General features: G+C 37.3%; 1 protein-coding gene across 3 annotated transcripts in view; it reads right to left on the reverse strand.

Moving 5' to 3' along the window:
- MORC1 (MORC family CW-type zinc finger 1) overlaps positions 1 to 22818 on the reverse strand; it is a 190452-nt gene that overhangs the window by 126935 nt on the left and 40699 nt on the right. For all 3 annotated transcript variants that reach the window (XR_004811644.2, XR_003147905.3, XM_025478165.3), the window contains exons 10-14: positions 8011 to 8090; positions 7050 to 7120; positions 4825 to 4889; positions 3336 to 3479; positions 778 to 932 (exon numbers count right to left, since the gene is read on the reverse strand). Coding sequence is in view for 1 of the 3 variants with exons in the window: in XM_025478165.3 (XP_025333950.3) it covers positions 778 to 932; positions 3336 to 3479; positions 4825 to 4889; positions 7050 to 7120; positions 8011 to 8090 (515 nt within the window). In the remaining 2 variants the exon portion in view is untranslated. The remainder of the gene's footprint in view (positions 1 to 777; positions 933 to 3335; positions 3480 to 4824; positions 4890 to 7049; positions 7121 to 8010; positions 8091 to 22818) is intronic.

Consider the following 22818-nt stretch of genomic DNA (forward strand, 5'->3'; position numbering starts at 1 on the left):
AGAGCAGTAAGATTTTAAGTTGTCTCAAGGGTAGAGACATAATTTTTGATATGCATGAATTATACATACTTCATGCAAATCACTGAACAAACACAGTAGCCCGTCTATTTCTTTCCATAAATGAAGTCCTATGTCTGCATAACTTAAAGAAAGTTTATTTCATTAATGCACAGCACACCATCTCATTGTTCAGGTATCTCTGGAGAACGAAGTGCTCTGAATAAGCCGCATTTTCCAGGTAACTAGAGTTTATCTTAAGTTACCGAATATATTTATTACAGTGATTTTTTTTAATCAAAATCTCATGAACATATTCTAGACTTGTTAGCTGTACAAAACAAGGCTAAATACCCATCTACAGTTATCCAGGGTCAACAATGATTATGCTATGGCACGACATAACAATGCTATGGGAGCCACTAAGGTCTGTTGGAACTAAGTGCTCCTTCCTACACGGTACAGTCTTCGAGCGGCCTCGGAGGCTTACCTGAAGCAAACTTCTGCTTCCTTCCTCCATGATCAGTCCTCTTTCTGCTCACTGCTCTCCTCTTACAATTTTTAATCTGCTGCCTTATTTTTCACATAATATTCTGGGAAAGATTCTGAGACCAGCTCCCTTCTCATTTCCCTTACTTATTATTTTAATAAATAAAAAGAGCTCTCTTTAAGGGCTTTGGGCTACTGGTTGCCCAAATCAGCACAATCATTCTAGCTTAAAGAAATCACACAAGTTGATTCCCGATTAAGTATCTCTTACTATGACTACTGAATACTCACTCATCCCGGTGTCCTTACAGTACTGGACCAAGTACTGCCCCATCACTCTTAGCAGATGATTATACTCCCGGACATTGAGAAATTCCTGCTTATTATGGGATGGTTCCATGATCTCCAAGGGTATATTAACAATTCCAACCACACCTGCACCAAATCTGGGAGAATAAACAAATTCTGTGAAATTAAGCTAAGAAAAAAGGAAAAGTAAATATAAGGAAAAAGGAAAAATAAATATACACATAAATAAATTCTGTGAAATTAAGCTAAGGAAAAAGGAAAAGTAAATATAAAAGTAAATATAAATTTTAAAATCAGAATTTTTTTTTTTTACAAATAAATTGATTTACTTGGTCTGGACCATGTCATCAAAGTCTAGCAAGTTATATCTGTATTTTGTTACATAAATTTATGGTAAACCTAAGTATGTTTGGTCTCAAAATAAAAAAAAAATCTCTTAATGCATACTGTTACTAAATTAATATGACTCCTTTTCTAAACCTAAACCTTATATGGGAGTCAGGGTGGGTGGGAAGAGAAGGCCTGTTAGCACTAGTCACCACTAACAATGCTTGCTGAAATAGACTAACATGACTCTTCATGATCTGGCCAAAGAGTCATTTTCTCCATCCTCATTTCATCTGTCAGGTTGGATTTGTCCTCATCATTGCAGAGGTCCATGGGGTGCTTAGTGAGTTCTATTAAAGGAACATAGGAACATAAGGGCTGGAGTATCCCAAAAAGTAATAGGTATCTGCCTGTGAGTCTGATGGATAAATTCAATTTTTTTTCACATTTTTAGCAGCTTGCAATATATATATATAACTAAGATATTTCTCTTAATGACAGAAAATTCTGCTTAGTTTCCCTGTTTTGGGAAAGTGCATTTAGTTGTGTGGCCCTCCCAACACCCCTCAGCAAGGCACACAAACCAAGCCTTCCCAATGTGGGGCTGCTGCCTATCATGTTTTCCACTAGTTTCCCCTTCTCCCCTGCCCTCCCTTCACTATTCATTCTGTAAGTCTACATTTGGGCATCATTTCTTCTGGGAAGCCTGACTCAACTTCCCCCAGTTTGGTTTACTACCTCTCCCAAATGCTCTTTTTTGCACTTGATGCTTGCCTCTAGCATATATTTATTCATCCACCTATTTATCCATCCATCCATCCATCCATCCATGCTCAGCACCTGCCCCTATTCCAGGAACTAGGAATGCAGTACTGAACAAGAAAAACAAGGTCCCTGTTTATAGTTTTTCTTCTATTAAAGGGTAGCATACAGTAAGGGTGACCAGATCATTACAGTTGGTGATAGTAGGAGCAAAATAAAGCAGGTATTGTAACATGTGAAGAGTGATACGGTAGAGGGGTTGATGGCAGGGGCTAACTTTAATTTGACAGATGAGGAAGACTTCCTACGGAGGGGACTTTGGAGTTAGTGCCTAAGTAACACACCAGGACCAGCAATACAGAGATCTGAGGACAGAAGGTTCAAGGTAGAGGGATGGCAAGTGTCAAGGCACTCTGGCAGGAGTGAGCTTAAGAAAGCCTGTAGGCCTGTGTAGGGAGAATGCAGTGAAAGGGCAGCTAGGGAGGGGGCTGTCAGAGAGCCACGCAGAGGCCAGATCACTGGAAGCCCATGGCAACCAGTTGTATTAGACATGCAGTGGGGCTTCAAGCAAGGGAGTAGCCTAATTTTTTTTTTTTTTGCCTAATTATTTTTTAAAGATCATTCTTGCTGTTTCCACATAATACAAAAAATATGTATTTATATGCTTGTCCCTTTCACTGGACTATAAGTTCTTTAGCAAAGGGTATCAGGGGTTCACCATCTTGTCTACACAGCTTAGTGCAGTGCCTGGTGTATGATACTGCAATATAAGCGCTTGCTGAATGAACAAATGAATGAACTGCTAATTCCTCGAGAGTGAGAAATAAGATGAAAAATGTTCCCCTGAGCCATTCTAATAGTTACAATTATTGTGTTTGACCCCAGAGCCATTTTACTGGTCACAATTACCCTGTTTGAGACTCTACATAATTCATGAAAGCAGCCCATGGAATTGTAGACCATCGGAAAAGCACCAGAGTATATTATTCTGGAATCCAAATAGGCTGGAGAGTGTTAATAATACACACTTATGCAGATAACTGGCAAGAACTGACACATGTAACAGTTGCACAAAATGTCAAAAGGGTTGCTTTATGGGACTATGGATTTTTCTATCCTAAAATTTCTTTATTATGCTTGTATTATTTTTAAATTGGTAAAATACTAAAAATCTAACCCTAGTAGATGGTGCAAGAAATTGTAAAATATCAAATTGCTCAGGAAATGTATTGAAAAAATTTCCCAAAGTATACTTTTTCGTTAGAACAGGCATGCAGCTCTGCTGATATTATAAATTAGGCAGATTAATGCCTGCGCACTGATGGGAAGGGTGAACGGAGGACATGACACCTGCTCCCATTATGATTAATCACTCATCTAACTCCACAGACAAAATCTTACTGCAACCTCACTCATCTTGCCTATGCCTCTGAAAACAAAAACATACTTACAAGGACTTCAGTTTCAACTGTGGGCCCACTTTCTCATGCATTTTGATCAGGCGGTTATTACTGTAAATGAACATCCCAGCTTGGCTTCGATTCTCTATGTTCACTCCAAAGAACAAGCAGAGTGTCCTTGCTTTTCTTAGTTCTCTGGCATTATATTTAGAAAAATTTAAAAAAAAGTTTTTATTAAATAAAAATACACAATTTACAAACTGCTAATTATTAAACTGAGAAGGTAAACATCAAAGGAACTATATGTAAAATACTCCGGTATTGTGCAAAATCTAGTGGGTACACTCAGTATCTCTGTATTGTCAAGTATTCTGCATGAACATGATGGCCATTCCAGTCAAACAAACACAAGCAATCCTTGATTAAAAAACAGGTTGGAAAAAAAAAAAAAAAAAACAGGTTGGCCAACCTTAATTTCCAAGAACTAGAAAGTGCCAAATGATCTGTGAAATGCTCAGTGGTCTAATATGTACACTGCAGCATTTTTTTAAAATGGTGATTTGACTATTTTAAAATTTAGGTTATTTTTAACACCAGATGTGATTTCTAACTTTCAGCATGTCCTCAAGCCTCCAAATATCCTATATAGATTGGAATGTGCCAAAAGACATTCTTTAGCTTTCTCTTTTCCTCCAAAGTCAAAGGTAAATCAGAGTTAATATAGCAAGTTTACAAGGGCAACAGACATGAGCTCCTGTTTTTCTGACTCTGTCCTGCTATATCATGTTTTATGTGACTTCTCTATTAAAAGTGTAAAAACAGAAATTGAGACATAACAGAATATGATAGAAACAATTGTAGTAACAGGAGGCTGCCTGGAGCCATGAAAAATGCCTGGATGGACGAACTGGAAAGACATATCCAGCTTCAAATAGAATATAACCAGGTAACTATGGATGAGTCACTTCAACTTTCTGTCTCATCTGAAAAATGGGAATAATACATACTTAGCCATTTGGGATGCCATGAGGACCAGAAGAGAGAATGTTAAGTATAAACCTGGAACAGAGTTGGTGCCTCAACAATGTTATTTTCCTTTCCCTACCAAGAATGGTACCAAATATAATTCTTCCCCTCCACCCAACTAGTAGCTCTCCTCATTCCACTATACATGTGATACATTTTCTGTTTTAAATTTTAAGCAGTATTGGAAGAGAAAAGAAACCAGGACCAACCCTCCAGAGGCTTGTGTCTGCCAAAGGACACAGAGAAAGTAGTCAGCCGATCCTCTGGGCAGAGTGCACTTCCTCAATTGGACACTGAGCTAATTTTGCACTTGGTGCATGCAAATACATATTTTATAAATACTCTCATTGATTATGTGGTTTGGGGATTTTGACCACATTATGCTTAATATAAGAAGATGTCATAAGCTGAGAAAGAGGAGTTACCATGTTAACCAAATCTGCCTCCTCAGAAATCAGAATTTGTTTAATCGAAGTGCAGAGGACTCTGGTGGAAAGAAAATTTTATTTCTCACCTCCGTTTCTCTTTAAGAGTCTTATACTTTGCTTCTACGTCTTCCAGAGCTTTCTGTAATGCAACCTAGGGAAGCACATTTGGTTAGGAGAGAACATAATTCCATTAAATTAATGAAAGCTAGCTGATATTTATTATCCTATTATCCAAATGTTTCACAAGGGTAATAGTGATAGGTCACATTGCCTAATGCAATTGTACCACGGCAGCCACTCAATAAATACCTGAAAAATGATTCATTTCCAGCAGCTAAGAGGACACACCAAATCATAGCCCGTGGTTCTCTTTTTGCACATATGCCAAAGTTCTCTCTCTGCCTTTTAGCAAAAGAGCCATTGCTCCCTGTAATGTCACACTGGCTTTCATACAAATTACATAAAAGCTTAGCAAAGTCATACAATGTACTAGTATATCAAATGACTCTGACTTGAGAACAACAAAAACAACAAAATGCCAAATCCCATGATCAATCACTACAGCTTCTTCAGGAAAAACAAAAGTTGTAATTAAAAATTTTTGTCAGTCTCATAAGAAATATCTCTTTTATACCAAGTTCCAGATATGCTGAATACTCCCCAAGCTGTCCCTTTTATAGGATATGCCATCCTGAGGCTTTCTCCCTTTCAGAGTACCTCAATACCAATGCCTACCTATCTTTCTTATCTTCTCTTTTAATTTGATATACTGGCTCATTCACTGCCCTATGTCTAGTACACTCCCTCTAACCAGCCAGAAAATAAACAATGTATTATTATTATTTCACAAATGACAACAGATTTTTAATGTGTTCCAGCCACCTGACGTGAAAGACAGGGCAGGGCGTCTCATTTGGTGAGTATGCCACTACCGAACATTATTTTCATGGACTTTAAAGTAAAAGCAAATGGTAAATGATTGGTAAGTATTTCACTTCAAATTCAACCACTCAACTGCCTAGAGGAATGTAAGAGGTTGAAAGCCAAGGTCATTCTGCTTTGCTCTCTTTGCTGAACAACAAAGCAGGGTGGTCAAAGACTTCCCCACCCTTCCTGTCAATGCGCTCAGAACACAGAGCAAAGAGGCAGTGAGAGGTAAGGCTAAGGCAAGAAGAAAGAGAGGTCCTGACCCATTAGAAGGAGTCTGTTTCTCTTGTCTCTCAAATACATAAAGCCAAGGAAATTGATTTCTTAGAGACAAAATAAAAAAGCTTAATCCTTTCTTTAAAAATCAATAACAGTAAGATAGGTCTACGTTTACCTTAAAATAATAATTGAAAAGGAAGAAGTAAGAGAATTTTGGGAAAGCCATACATAACTTTGGGGCATTACCATGTGCTACTCTTTGATTTCATTCCCTATTCATGATCTTTAGATATGAGCGAGCTCTTTATCAGACACAGCCCTGGTCCTTGAAAGTTCAAGGTCAAATCACAGGAAGGATTCATAGACTGAGTTTGCAGAAAAAGGATGAAGGAAAGGTAAAATGAAGCATTTTTTTCTCCATATACTTTTTTATTCCTTTATGTGCAAGGAAAAAAAGGTTAGCTTCATAATTCACCGTGGTAGAAAGCTTTGTACCACATTTTCGGTAAAAGGTGGCAAACTTACAATACATGTCCCACAGCAGTATTCTTTTTCTTAGTTGCCCTGCATTATAATTAATAATAATAGTTCTTTATAACCTATCTTACTCATGGGCGTATTGCAAGGATTACAGAAAATGTTTATGAACTGAGTTGAGCAACTTGTAAGAAAAGAGCTTTGTAAGCTGGAAGTACTGTTATTAATATTCATAATTATAGCACATAATTCCTAGCACCAGAAAAAAGGATGGCTTATTAGTCTTCTCCTTGCTTTCCCCATTTATTCAGGTCTGTAGGGAGCAATAATTTGAAAAGATATTTTCAAGGAAACTTGATAGGCTAGTTTTCTCTGCTAGTTTTTCATTATTTTCTCCTTTTCTCATATTACTTTTCTTTTCATTTTAAAGAAACGAGCTGCAGTACTCTTCCCCGCTGTTCCAAATTCACCCCATGTTTCTTATCTTTGCTCTCAGACTCAGCCTCCTCTCACCGCTGACTTTGCTCTCCTTTCTCTGCACGACTCCGTTCTGTTTACCTGGGCTAAAATCAACTTAAGCTTCTGAGCTTGTCTGTGTTTATAAGTTTAGGAAGTAAATGATAAGAGACAACCGTTTGCAGGAAAAAGCAAATGACATTTCGCCATTTAAGAAGACTATGTGTCATACCTTGGCAGAAGACAAAGAAGTCCTGTCAGGCTGGTTTACTGTGATTTGTGCTTCTTTCAATACGAGATTAGCTGGAAGCAGAAGCAAGGTAATTACAACACCAGGAAATTCTTTCAAGCAATTTTAAGTGAGCAGCATATACATACACACACTCTAGCTGTAACCAGTGAGAATGGTTTACAGACAATAATCTCAGAGAATGGTTCACAGACAATAATCTCTATTCCTTCCATAGCTCTCCCACATGCCAGGTGTAGGTAGCCACACTGGGCTTCCTCGGAGGCATTACAGTTGACAGGGCATAACTTTATACATACAAACTGAAGAGCTATGACTGAATGTCTGACTGAAAACTCTCTAAAATCCATGAAATATAAAGTTACTCCTTGCTCTTGGACCACTGAGAAAGAATGGCTTTGTCTTCATGTGGGGGGAGTAAACATGTGGAACATTCCTTCTTAAAGCACATGTTGGGGTACTGGGTGGTTCAGCTGGTTAACTGTCTGCCTTTGGCTCAGGTCATGATCTCAGGGTCCTGGGATTGAGTCTCGCATTAGGTTCCTTGCTTAGCGGGGAGTCTGCTTCTCCCTCTCACTTTCCTCTGTGCTCTCTAATAAATAAATAAATCCTTTCAAAAAAAATAAAGTGCATGCAGTGCTACTCTCTAAAATGATCTAAATTAGCATTATGCCAATCAGAATTTCTAATATATATCAGTCTAGTTAAAGTGTGTACTTGGAATAATAGGAAGTAAATAAGATATAATAATAATAATGATGAATAACACCATGATAAAACAAAGCTAGAAATAGAAAAGTGTGTTATAAAGTTCCTTAGAGGCAGGAATTTGATTAATTGTGGTCATTCCTACAATGCTAGAACAGTATATATATCTCAGAATAAGCACACAATTAATGTTGGCTGAATGAACAATAATGATTAGCCATAGGTAATTACATACCAATCTTTACTGCCTCTTCTGCCTTTTTAACTTCATTTTTAAATACTTCTTTAAAAGAAGATGTGACATATAGATACTTTCTGAAAACAACAACAAAAAAAAACATAATCAAGTCAGATTATCATTTTAAAATACTTAATATCCAGAGAATATTCTTTAGGAAGAATATATACTCCAAATACACATAATTATTAATAAAGATTCATAGAATAAGTTGTATCCAACTGATAAATCAGCAAATTTTATACCTAGGAAAAATTCCTTGTCTTTTAATAGTTGACAATTTTGCTTTTGTAAGGGAACTTCAGGAGAGAAATAACAAAATTTCTGCCCATATAAATGCTTAGGCAGAGGGAGAGTCTAAATCTATATGCTCTTGGCATGCCTGGGTGGCTCAGTTGTTTAAGCATCCTACTCTTGATTTCAGCTCAGGTCATGATCTCAGGGTCCTAGGATTAAGCCCCAGCATCAGGCTCTGTGCTCAGCGAGGAGTCAGCTTGAGGGTCTCTCTTTCCCTCTCCCATCGTCCCTCCCTCTGTTGTGCTCTCTAAAATAAATAAACAAATTTTAAAAATAAAAAATAATTTAAAAATAAATAAATAAATATATATGCCTTTGAGTCCAAGCTAGGATAAGCAAATTATGGCTCATAGGCCAAAATGAGCCAGCAGCTTGTTTTTGGTATAGCCTGAGACCTACGAATGAGTTTTCAGGATTATTATTCTTTTTAAGGATTATTATATATTATATATATATATAAAGGAAAAAATAAGCATATGCAAAAAGAGATGGATGTGACCAGATATTTACTATCAGCCCTTTATCATGAAAAGGTTTGCCAGTCCCTGGAATCTATACTTATAAGCAATGGCTTGATCTAGAATTGTATTTATATGGTCTGATTTTTAAATAATGCATACAGTAATACAAATTTATCACTGTACAACAGGTCACATATAACTTAAATACCTATTAGCTCAAGTCTGTTTATAGTTTTAAGACTCTTGCATTATCTCAACAGACATGAAAAAAAAAAATGGTGGACTGCCTGGATCCCAATCCTGTCTGAATTAAAGGCCTTCGTGTCCTTTAGGAGTAGTGTAAGACTAGGCACATTATTTCATTTCTTATTTTTTTAAGATTTTATTTATTTATTCATGACAGACACAGAGAGAGAGAGAGAGAGATTGAGAGAGAGGCAGAGACACAGGTAGAGGGAGAAGCAGGTTCCATGCAGGGAGCCCGATGTGGGACTGGATCCCCGGTCTCCAGGATCACACCTTGGGCCAAAGGCGGTGCTAAACCGCTGAGCCACAGAGGCTGCCCCATTATTTCATTTCTTGTGACTCTACTTCCTTATCTGCAAATGGGGAGAGTAACAGTGGTATCTATCTCACATGGTTGTTACGAGAATTAAAGTTGTCAATACACCTATTATCTAATACTATCTATTAATATCACATTAAGTACTTGCTCCCTCAATGTGTGCTTTAGAGGGGAAATATGTTAAGAATGAAGAAATGAGTAGCTAGGGGTGCCTGTGTGGCTCAGTCGGTTAAGCGTCTGCCTTTGGCTCAAGTCATGATCTCAGGGTCCTGGGATCAAGCCCCACATCAGGCTCCCTACTTAGTGGGGAGCCTGCTTCTCCCTGCCCCTCTTCCCACTCGTGCTCTCTTTCTCTCAAATAAATGAAATCTTAAAAAAAAAAAAAAGGAAAAGAAATAAGTAGCAAGATAAATTCCTTTTAAGACGCTGAAAAATTTGTTGAAGTTTTTCCAGTTACTTACATGAATAGGCTTAATGTTCAAAAAAATAGCTAAATGTCATCCTATATTCATCTACTTCGACGGTTTAATGAATAGATCAAGTTATAATAACTTTCTCTCCTTATGACTAACTTTAATGTTCATTTTCCAGTGGGATTATATAGTTAACCACAAGTAAGGAACACCCATAAAATCTAAGGTAAGTAATCCTCAATTTTTTCCCTTGATTCTCTTTTACAATGAACATTAGTTACTTAAGTCATAACCAAGGTATATTCCAAATCAGTCTCTATAACATTTAGAAAACAGCGGAACCTAACCTTTAAAGTAAAAAAAATATTGGTCTCTATCTACTGGAATTACCATTGTTCTTTAAATCACATACTAATCACCTAATCTGGTTTGAATCATTCATTTTAAAATATGTTTTAAAGCAGAACTGAGGAGAAACTTTGAACAATGAAGTGATCCTTTAAAAATGCTATGAATTAAACTATTCAAGCATTTAATATACTCTGTGTTTACAATCCCAAAAAGTAAAAGTGGCACAAGAGGTGCCAACTGCACATTAATGTTTAATTTTAAACAACAAAGACCAAAACCACATATACTCTCTTCATAGTCTGTGTCACTGAGACAACCAGGCTCCAGGTGACCTGGAACATCTCAGATGATCTGCATAGTTTCACAATTTAAATTTTACAGTTGTTGGGATGCCTGGGTGGCTCAGTGGTTGAGCATCTGCCTTTGGCTCAGGGTGTGATCCCGGGGTCCTGGGATTGAGTCCTACATCAGGCTCCCCCCTCAAGGAGCCTGCTTCTCTCTCTATGTCTCTGCCTCTCTATGTGTCTCTCATGAATAAATAAGTAAAATCTATTTTAAAAATTTACAATTGTTTAAAACAATTATAAAAAGTTAAAAAAGAAATATATGTACTTGTGGAAAACCAGTATAATGAATCTACCCATTCTCATATGGAAAGAATTTTCAGTCAATCCTCATCCATAATTAGGAATCTACTTCAGTGGACACTTCTCATTTTTCCTACTGGTGGACTCTTGCAGAATAAAAATGCCCTTAAAAGTCAGAGCAGGGGATCCCTGAGTGGCTCAGCGGTTTAGCGCCTGCCTTTGGCCCAGGGCGTGATCCTGGAGACCCGGGATCGAGTCCTGCATCGGGCTCCCTGCGTGAAGCCTGCTTCTCCCTCTGCCTGTGTCTCTGCCTCTCTCTCTCTTTCTGTGTCTCTCATGAATAAATAAATAAAATATTTAAAAAGAAAAAAAGGTCAGAGCAACATGCTCTGGGTGCTCATGGGTGGCTGGGTCAGTTAAGCATCTGCCTTTGGCTCAGGTCATGATCCCAGGGGTACTGGGATCAAGCCCCATATGTTGGGCTCTCTGCTCAGTGGGGAGACTGCTTATCCCACTCCCTCTGCCTCTCCCCCCTGCTTATCTGCACTCTCTCTCTCAAATAAATAAATAAAATCTTAAAAAACAAAGCCAGAGCAATGCATGCCCTGGAAGACAAGGAAGAGAATCCATCCAGCTGTCTATTCCTCCTTCCTTGCAGCTAAGGGCAGGGGAATGATGTTCCCCCCTAGAACTGCACCTCCAGTTCCTCAATGGCTAGAATTCTTTCCAAATCCATTGCCCAAACTTCACTTTGACTTGACACCTCTGCTCCCACACTGTTTCCGCCTTCTCTTGAAAATGCCACATTCTGACACATTTTAGGCCTTCACTCTCCCTCAAACATTTCACCTTCTACTTCCCTGTTTCTTTCCATCAGTGAAGCTACATTCAAATACCTGATGTTCACTTTCTACATAAAGCAATCTACTGAATACTGTCTTTCCAAGGAGCTGAAGAAAACATAAGGTCAATGAAAACACTGAGGGAAATGAAAACTAAAACAATATATATGTTTTACTCCTTAGAATGGCAAAAATGAAAAAATAAAACATTATTAATAGTAAATGTAGATTTGGAAGCAGAAAAGGGCCTTTGGTGTAAGAATAAATTGGGTCTACTTCTTAGAAGGTAAATTAATGGTGTGACTATATTCTAGCTCAAAAATTTACTTCTGTAGTCTGTTCCATAGAAAGAATGGCAAATTAGCATAAAGGCACATCTGTCCAGTGATGCCCAAGTATGTCCAGTTCAGCACTGTAACAATAAAAACTCTAAAAATCTTAAATATATACAATAAAGTTAAATAAACCATAGAGTACTACATAATATATTTTAAAAAGAGAGAGGTCTCCAAGAAAATTTGTAAGTGAAAAGACCAAGCTGCATATGAATTTTGTTTTAAAAAAGAATTCTAAGTATAAAAGTTGTGTGCGTGCATCCATGCATGTGTGTAAATGTGTGTAAGACAATCTGGAAGAGTATTTATAAAATTTCTAGCAGAGGTTCCCATTTGGGAGATTATGAATTGTTAGAGGACAGAGTGAATGACTAGTGGTAAGGGAGAATTTTAGTTATCTGATTTTTTTCCAAGATCTAACTCTGTACTATTTGAATTTTTATTAATTTTGTACTTTTAAAAGCAAAATAAAACTATTCCCCCTCAAGAGAAATAAAAATATGAAAAAACAGTAATTTTAAGGTTTTATGTTGCAGAAGTATAGAATATAGCATAATAGAGCATTCTGAGTGACTATTTCAATCATAACAATCTGTAAAAATTAAAAATTTATTGGCATTTAGTATTCACAAGTACAAAATTTGTGAAAAACATTTTGGCTAATACAAAATATAGTAGTTAAAATTTTTGAGTTGGTAAAACAGACACAAGTAAAGAAAACTACGATTCTGAACCTTTATTATGAAGAAAAAATTAGCCCACAGTTATGAACTATAACTATGTTGCAGTATTCAAGATCATAATTATTGTTTTTTAAATTATGTGAGTATACTTGGTGTAGTGACACCATAAAATAGTTATAGTACTTAATTATACATCAAAACATGTAATGAGGCATGATCAAAAATTTTCTACCCAGTATAATGTTGATAGCTCGACCAGGAAGTTACAGGGACCACTCAAATGTATTACATCCAGAACAAGGAGAAAGGATTCCATTCACCACCACTCCTCACCTCTACCCTGCATCTTCCCTATCATTCCTAATAGTTTTTTCAGGCAAAAAACTTAGAAGGCACTCGTGACTCCTCATTTCCTCTCCACTCCACATCCAATCCATCAGCAAGTCTTGCTGGCTGTGTCTCTACAGCATCCTATAATCCAAACACTAGTCATGACTCTACCACTACCACTACCACTCAGACCACAATAATTTCTTACATGGAATACAGTAATGGTATCCTACGTCATCTTCCTTCCTCTTTTCTTATCCTATACAATTGACTCTCCACTCAGCAGCCAGAATAATCTTTTATTTTATTTTATTTTTTTATTATTTTTTTTTATAATTTTTTTTAATTTTTATTTATTTATGATAGTCACACAGAGAGAGGAGAGAGGCTGAGACACAGGCAGAGGGAGAAGCAGGCTCCATGCACCGGGAGCCCGACGTGGGATTCGATCCCGGGTCTCCAGGATCGCGCCCTGGGCCAAAGGCAGGCGCCAAACTGCTGCGCCACCCAGGGATCCCCAGAATAATCTTTTAAAAACATAAGTAATGCTGCGTTTCTCAAAGCTCTACGTTCTCAATACAACCACTTCTTGCCATGCTGCTCATCTACCTCATCTCTTCCCCATCACTGTGGCTCTAGCTATACTTGCCTTTTTACCCTACCTTTACAGCTGCTCTCCTCTATTCCTGGAGAAAGCTTCCATAAAATTCTTGCATGACTCCCTGTGGTATCCACCCCCCCCCCAAGACATCCTCTAACAGCTACTACCCCTAGTATTCATGCCTTTGTGTAGTGCCCTCCCACACTGAATCCAGGCTGGCCTATGTGACCAAAAGAACATGGCAGAAGCAGTGGTATGCGACTTTTGAAGCTAGGTTCCAAAAGATGGCAGTTTCTCCTTTGTTCCCTTGAATTGCTCACTCTGGGAGAAGCCTGTTCCTGTGCCAGGAAAACACTCAGGAAGCCCTATGCAGCGGTCCCTGCAAAGAGGAACTAACCAGCCTTCCTAGTCAAAATCTCTCAGCAGCTTCAAGAGGAATCCTAAGATAAAAGCACCCGATAGAACCACTGTCCAATAACTGACCTATAGAAACTGAGAAATAACTAATGGTTACTTTTATTAATAAGCCACTAAATTTGGGAGTGATTTGTTATGCAAGGGTAGATAACACATTCACTCCCACTCCCTCAGTTTATTTAGCTCTCTGCTCAAAGGTTACTTGCTTAGGACTAACCTCTTTCTTTGATTTCCTATCTCGGACAGTTACTCAACTCCTATCCCTAGGTTTTTATTTCCTGTCCTGCTTTGTGTCTTTTCATAGCACTTAGAATTACCTACTATTTTATTTACTGTTTGCTTATTGTTTTTTTCTCCACTAGAATGTAAGCCTTATGAAGTCAGGAAATTTTCTGCTGTTGCTCGTGCTGAGTCCCAAATGCCTATGACACTGCCTCACGCAGAGCAGTCATTCCATTCACTTGTCATTATTCATTTGTACAGTAACAACTGATGTTTATTTGCGAATCTGTTGAGAACTGTGCTGAGTATTTTCATGTTTAAAACAAAACCTATTTTTATTTCCATCCTCACAACAAACCTAAGGGGCAGAGGAATTCCCAATGCACAGTAGAGAGGAAGTGCCAAAGGTCCACAATAGTAAATAGTAAATAACAATAGTAAATAGTAAATAAATAGTAAATAACAAAACTCAGATCCAGGTTGGGCTTATCCATATTTTATTTGCATCTGCTATCGTATACCAACAGATTATTATATAATTAAGATCATACAAATTCATGAAGGGACACATAAGATGCACAGTTTATAAAATAAATACTTTTAAAGTATTATTAGTCTACTTAGGTGGGTGGGATCTGAGGGAGTAGGAAGCACACCCCCAAAATTGAAAGACTGCCCAACAAGCATAGTACTACAGAGTAGTCAACAGGAAACCATAAACTTAGTGTCCCTGAATAACTTATGAAGAACCATGCTGCTCCTATGAAAAGCAAGATGACTCCAATTCCATGTCGTGTGGGCTCCTCTCAGTGTTATGGGTCTATGACAAACAGTTTTAATGAAGAACAAAGATCTTCAGACATTTTAGCTCTGTCTACCTTAAAGAGTTTTCAGAAGTGACCATTTTACATCTGTCTTTAGACCTAATATGCAGAGATATAATGCCTGCATAAATCTGAGAGCTAGCTCTCTACTAAAGCTAAAGAATGCAAAGCCAAAGAAAATCAGTGCTGATTCCTAAAATCAAGTAACTTGGCCATATATCAACTTGTCTGTGTTAATACAAATAAACAATATTTAAGACTTCAAGAAATACAGACTTACGACTTACAAAGCCTTTAAGGAATCACCTAGCTAAAATTCATCCAAAAGTAATAATTTCTTCTATAATCTAGACTCTTCCAGGAGCAAATGTGTCCTCACCTTGGGTGGGATTTCCTTCCACTGTTAAAGAGTATGAACTTCATTAATCTCATTCCACACTTATGGCTCTCTCTGAGTTGCTATATCTCATGCCATGTGTGTCAGAAGAAACTAAATTTGCTGTCCTAGACACACTAGATTCGTATTCTGGATATTAAATCTCCTAGCTGAACCAGAGACTGTTCAACCACAGGAAGCTACATGAGCAATCAAACCCCTCTGGTGTGTCTCATCTCCAAACTCTGTCCAATTGAGAAGTTTTGAATTTGATCGTGGAAAATCTACTCTTAGAGGAACAAGTGCTAGGTACATCCAGCAGAGACAGCTAAGTAGAGCCCAGCTGTAGCCAGAGCAACACTGGGCTGCTGTTTCATTTCTCCAGAATGCCCCCCATGGAACATTCCTTGTGGAAATACTCATGGAAAGGTGGCAGTGAGGCAGTTGTTTACTTGACTTGTGTTAACTTGACTTCTCTGAATATCCTTATACTAAACAATAATGGAAAACGGTAATCTGTGTCTCTTCCTTGCAAAAACATCCTGCTGAGCTTGCTTTGTCTTCAACTCCTATCCAGCCATTCAAGTTCTGCCCTCTGGAGTTCCAGCTATCACATGATAATGCTAACACATTTTCATTCAGGCCCTTCTCTCCTCCATAAAATGATGCTCAATTACAACAATGACTCCCTGCCAGATAGTTCACTTCCTATGAGCTAGTAAATTCATATAACCTCCCAAAGTATCCCCATCTGAATGTGGCCCTCCAGACATGGTATAAGCAGGACATGGTTTATCAGTACTCTCACCATCTTGTTCTGCTCACTGAGTTCCATAAACATTTTTAGCAAATTGGTCACACTGTCAGCTAATCCTAAGCTTATAGTCAATTAAGACATCTATACTTTTTATTTTTTCACAAATCACTTTTAAGTCTATGCTTATATGATAGATTTTTTAAAATCTAAACTCAGGTCTGTATATTATACTACATTTATCTTTTGGACTTAAACTCTTTCATTTCTTTTTTCTGTTACACTTAATGGAAGATATTCCTCCTAGTTCAGGGTCAAATATGAATTCAAACATGTTTGTTTTTTACCCAAGTTACTGATAAAAAATACTGAACAGAATATGATCAAGGAAGGAAACCAGTGATATGACACGAAAATTCCTATCTCGTCTTCTTCTGAACTTGTTAGAGACCTTGGGATGAAAGTAGCTAAAGGAACTGTAATTTTACCCACAAGAATAAAACCCGGTATTCTTTCTTCTGTTTGCTACAGAAATACAGAACATGACTAACCACAATGTATAGTCATGTGTTCTTATAAATAATATTTCAGGATTCATTTCTAGATGTTTACTAGAGCCTAGGTGATCAAGTGGACAAAGTAATTAGTCACTTTTTAATACCTTTTACATATCCCTACTTTGATCTAATAGGCTCATTTCCAGCTCCTAATTTGTTCTGATGCAGTGATGACAGCTATAACGCCTTTCAGGAAGAAAAGAAAAGAAAAGAAAAGAAAAGAAAAGAAAAGAAAAGAGAAGAGAAGAGAAGAGAAGGGAAGGGGAGGGGAGGGGAGGGGAGGGGAGGGAGGGGAGGGGAGGGGAGGGGAGGGAGGGGAGGGGAGGGGGGGAGGTGCGGGGAGGGGAGGGGAGGGGATGGGAGGGGAGGGTAAGGGGAGGGGGAGGGGAGGGAGGGGAGGGGCAGGGGAGGGGAGGGGAGGGGAGGGCGGAGGGGGTAGGAGGGAGAGGGGAGGGGAGGGGAGGGAGGGGAGGGGAGGGGGGGAGGGAGGGGAAGGGAAGGGAAGGGAAGGGAAGGGAAGGGAAAGGAAAGAAAGGAAAGGAAGAAGGAAAGGAAAGGAAAGGAAAGGAAAGGAAAAGGAAAGGAAAGGAAAGGAAAGAAAAGAAAAGAAAAGAAAAGAAAAGAAAAGAAAAGAAAAGAAAAGAAAAGAAAAGAAAAGAAAAGAAAAGAAAAGAGAGAAATAAGAGAGGGGGGAGACAGGGAGGTAGGAAGGAAGGGAGGGAAAGGAAAGGGAAAATGGTTAACCCACTAGGGATGAGATAACATGGAGGTACTGTATAATTTCTTACACAAAAATTCTGCCTCCGGAGAAACTGTGAAGGAAATTATATGCAAATAAATATGCCAGGGAGAGAGGTAAGCCTAAAGAACAAAGCCAGGAAGGATTAAATCTGTCCATACAGTAAATACCAAATACCAGATGTAACAGTTTATTGGAACCCCAAAGGAAACTTGACAAAGGTGCAAGCCTCCCTAAATATCATTTAGGGAAAAAAATAAGCATTTATACAATATCTACTTCCTAGTAACATATCCCTAAGAATATCACTTTGAAAGGTGAACAAAAGGGATGCTTGGGTGGCTCAGTGGTTGAGTATCTGCCTTAGGCTCAGGGGGTGATCCTGGGGTCCTGGGATCAAGTCTCACATCAGGCTCCCTGCAGGGAGCCTCCTTCTCCCTCTGCCTACATCTCTGCCTCTGTGTGTTTCTCATAAATAAACAAATAAAATCTTTTTAAAAGAAAAAAAAAGAAAGGTGAACAAAAAATATACTAGAATGAAAACAGCTATCTCTTGATACCAGTAATTTAGGTAGATGAAATCCAACTTACTAGATAATTCCCTGAGAAAATAGAGACAAATCCACATTTTCCTTTGGCTTAAACCATTTTTTACCCAAACTCACTAAGAAAGAAATAATTGAATTTTAAAATTGATTGATCCAGGAGACCCTTAATATTTCACAGAAGAATGAGACTGATGGAAAGGAAGTATCACTTTGATATGAACTGGAAAACAAACAGAAGATTTCTTAAGAAAGCCTCAGGCATGATATACTTCTTTTCAACTATTATCTACAGTATAATCAGAAATCAAAAGTAAAGCAGAGAATCAGTCCAAGATGGCAGCAGAGGAAGACCCTGATCACCTTCTCCCGTGGATATGCTGAATCTATACCTACACATACAGAAATTCTTCTTGAAGAAGAACTAAGGCTGACTGAAACAGGATCTGCACAACAAACAATAGGGGGACCATAGAGAAGGGTAGGAAAAAGAGACAATATCAACAGAAATCCCACCCTTGATGTGGCAACATGCAGCCGGGAGGGATATCATTGAGGGGCCCATGTATAGACTCACCCATCCTGGGGCACAGTGAAAAAAAGAATAGTTTAAAGGGCAACAAGACTGTAAGTGAAGGAAATCCATTTATAAACCCTAGAGCACCTACCAAATGGGTGGGGAACTGCTGGAACTCTCTCCAGGGTCAAAGATATCTGGATGAGCACCATTTTTTACATTCCCTCTCCACCTTAATAGCACAAATGAGAGCAGGGTCCAGGTATACTAGCCAGCCTACCACAGTGTGTGCCTCAGGCCCCTGGCCCACACCAGCTTCAGCCATATTCTCAAAGCAGCCCCAACATGCTCTGGGACCTGCACGGCCTTGCCTGATCCAATTATCCTTCCAAGGCAGCCCTGGTATGGCACACCCCAGCCCACACCCTGTCCGGCTGGCCTTTCAAAGCCACCGACAAAGCACACAGAGTCTACTCAAAGGACACACTTATACAAGGCCATTACTTCAAAACATGGACAGGTAGCTGTTCCATGTAATCTTTTCCAAATAAAAAAAAAAAAACAAGATTAAATTCCAGGATAAAAACTCTAATGAAACAGAGATAAGTAATTTTCCTAGCCAAGAGTTCAAAGTAAAAAAAAAAAAAAAGTAAAAACAAACAAACAAAGAGTTCAAAGTAATGATTATAAAGATGTTGATTGGACTCAGAAGACTGGAGAAACACAGTGGGAATTTCAACAAAGAGTTAGAAAATATAAGAATCAATCTGAGCTGAAGAATATAATAAATGCAATGAAAAAATACACTAAAGGAAAACCAACAGCAGACAGATGATATAGAAGAATGGATCAACAAACTGAAAGATAAAATAGTGGAAATCACTCAATCAGAACAAAAAGAAAAAATAATTTTTAAAAATGAGGGTAAATTTAAAAATCTCTAGAAAATATCAAGTGTACTAAGATACACATTACAGGAGTCCCCGAAGGAAAAGAGAAAGGAGCAAAAAACTATTTGAAGAAATAATGACTGAAAATTTCCCTAACCTGGGGAAGAAAGTGCAGAGTCCTAGACAGGATGAACCCAAAGAGATTCATAGCAAGACGATAACTAAAATGGCAATTTTTTTCTCACATTATTCCAAAAAATTTAAAAGGGAGGAATGTTTCCAAACTCATTTTGTGAGGCTAGCATTATTCTGATAACAAAACCAGACAAAGACACCACCAAAAAAGAAAATTGTAGGCCAATATATCCCTATTGAACATAGATACAAAAGTTCTCAACAAAATATCAGCAAGCCAAATTTGAAAATACATTAAAAGGATCATACACCATGATCAAGTGGGATTTATTCCAGGGATGCAAGGATGGTTCAATGTCCACAAAAGAGAGGATAAAAATTATATGATTATCTCAATCGATACAGAAAAAAGAATCTAACAAAATTCATTTATGAAAAAATGGGTGTAGAAGAAACATATCTCAATATAAAACGAAATTCATTTATGAAAAAATGGGTGTAGAAGAAACATATCTCAATATAAAAATAACCCACAGGTAACATCACAGTCAATGGTGAAAAGGTGACAGCTTTACCTATATGACCAGGAACAAGACAAAGATGCTCACTCTCACCACCACTTTTATTTAACATAGTACTAGAAGTCCTAACCACAGCAGTTAGGCAAGGAAGAGAAATAAAAGGCATCAAAATTAGAAAGAAAGAAGTAAAACTTTCATTATTTACAAATAACATGATATTACATATGAAAAAACTTAAGGAGATCACCAAAAAACTAATAAATAAATTTGGTAAAGCCTCAAGATACAAAACTAACATACAGAAATTGGCTGTGCTTCAAAGGGAAAAAGAGAGAGAGAGAGAGAGAGAGAGAGAGAGAAGCCAAGAAATAGACTTTTAATTACAGAGAACTGATTACCATAAGGCAAGAGGGGTGGGGAGTTAAGTTAAATACATGATGAGGATTAAGGAGTATGCCACTGGGTGATATATGGAAGTGCTGAATTGCTATATTATACACCTGAAACTAATATAACCCTCTAAAATAAATTGGCTGCATTTCTATACACTGATGATGAGCCATCAGAAAGAGGAATTAAGGAAACAATCTATTTATAATTGCATTAAAAAATAAAATACCCATGAATAAATTTAACCAAGGAGGTGAAAGATCTCTACTCTAAAGACTTTAAGACACTGATGAAAGAAACTGGGGAAGACAAAAATGAATGAAAAGATGTCTCAATGTCATAGATTAGAAGAATTAACATCATTAAAATGTTCATACTACCCAAAGCAATTTATACATTCAATGCAATCCTCATCAAAATACCAGTGATATTTTTCACAAAACTAGAACAAAGAGCCCTAGAATTTGTATGGAACCACAAAAGGATGCCAAATAGCCAAAGCAATCTTGAGGGGAAAGAAATAAAGCTGGAGGTATCATGCTTTCAGATTTCAAATATACTACAAAGCTATAGTAATCAGAATAGTATGGTCCTGGTATGAAAACAGATATACAGATCAATGGAAAGGTATGGAGAGCCCAGAAATAAACTCACACATATATGGTCAATTCACCTATGATAAAGGAGGCAAGAACATACAATGGGGAAAATACAATGTCTTCAATACATGGTGTTAGGAAAACTGGACAGCTACATGTTAAAGGACAAACTGGATCACCATCTTATAACATATACAAAAAAATTCAAAATGGATTTAAAGTATGACTTGAAGACCTGAAATCATAAAACTCCTAGAAGAAAACATAAACTTTAAACTCTTTGGCATTGGTATTAGCAATATTATTATTTTTTTAGCAATATTATTTTAGAACAGTCTTATCAAGCAAGGGAAACAAAGACAAAAATGAACAAATGGGTTTACAACAAACTAAAAAGGTTTTGCCCAGCTGAGGAAACCATGAATAAAATGAAAAGGCAACTTACTGAATGGGAAAAGATATTTACAAATCAAACAATCAATAATAAGTTAATGTCCAAAATACATAAAGAACTTACACAACATAGTATCCAAAAGAAAAAAAATACAAACAACCTGATTAAAAAACAGGTGGACTTCAATAGACAATTTTCTAAAGAAGACATACGATGGCCAAGAAACACATGATAAGATGTTCAATATCACTACTCAGCAGTGAAATGAAAATAAAAAATCACACTGAGATATCACCTCACATCTGTCAAACTGGCTATCATCAAAAAGACAAAAAATAACAAGTGTTGGCAAAGATGCAGAGAAAAAGAAACCCTTGTACACTGTTGGTAGGACTGTAAAATAGTACAGCCAAATTTCTCAAAAACATATTTCTCAAAAAATTTCAGAAAGAATTATCATATAACCCAGCAATTTCACTTCTGGGTATTTATCCAAAGAAAACAAAAATATCATTTCAAAGAGATAGATGCACCCCTGTGTTCATTGGAGCATTATTTACAACAGCCAAGATATGGAAGCAACCTGTGTCCATCAACAAATGAATGGATTAAAAGAAATGTAAACATATACCTACCTACCTACACACACACACACACACACACACAGAATGTCACTCAGCCATAAAAAAATGAAATATTGCCATTTGCCATTGACATGGTTGAAACTAGAATATTATGCTAAGTGAAATAAGTCATAGAAAGACAATATAATTTCATTTATATGTGAAATATAAAAAACAAATCAACAAACAAGACAAAACAGAAACAGACTGATACTGATAAAAGAAACAAAATATTGGTTACCAGAGGAAGGAGAGGTTGGAGGCACGCAAAACAGGTGATAAGAATTAAAAGGGACAAGCTTCCAGTTATAAAAAAAATAAGTCATCAGAGTGTAATATATACCATAGGGAATATAGTAAAAATACTGTAATAACTTTGTATGGTGACACATGATAACTAGACTTATTCACCAGGGCATACAATTAAGAGATCTATAACTTTAATATTGATATTGGTATGAGTAATTGCAAGATCCTAGGACAGCCACTACTTTTTCATGGAAAAAAAGACAACATAACAAATGTAGGTCTATTAGAAAGTTAGGTGGTATAGGGGAAGGAGCATTGAATGAATTGGTCAAGAATTTGAAGCCAGAATACTGAGCTCTTGTCTGGTTGTGACATTTCCTGATCTCTGAGATGGTGATTATTAAACACAACCTACAAAGTCGCCACAAAAAACAAAACAATGCATATAAAAAGACATATATATATATATATATATATATATATATATAGAGAGAGAGAGAGGGGGGGGGGGACAGCATATAGGCATTAAATGTTTGTCCCAGTAGATATTAAACTCCTCAAAACCAGAGCTAATCTTACCTTTTTTAT

Source organism: Canis lupus, chromosome 33 (assembly GCF_003254725.2).
Source record: "Canis lupus dingo isolate Sandy chromosome 33, ASM325472v2, whole genome shotgun sequence".
Taxonomy (NCBI): Eukaryota; Metazoa; Chordata; class Mammalia; order Carnivora; family Canidae; genus Canis; species Canis lupus.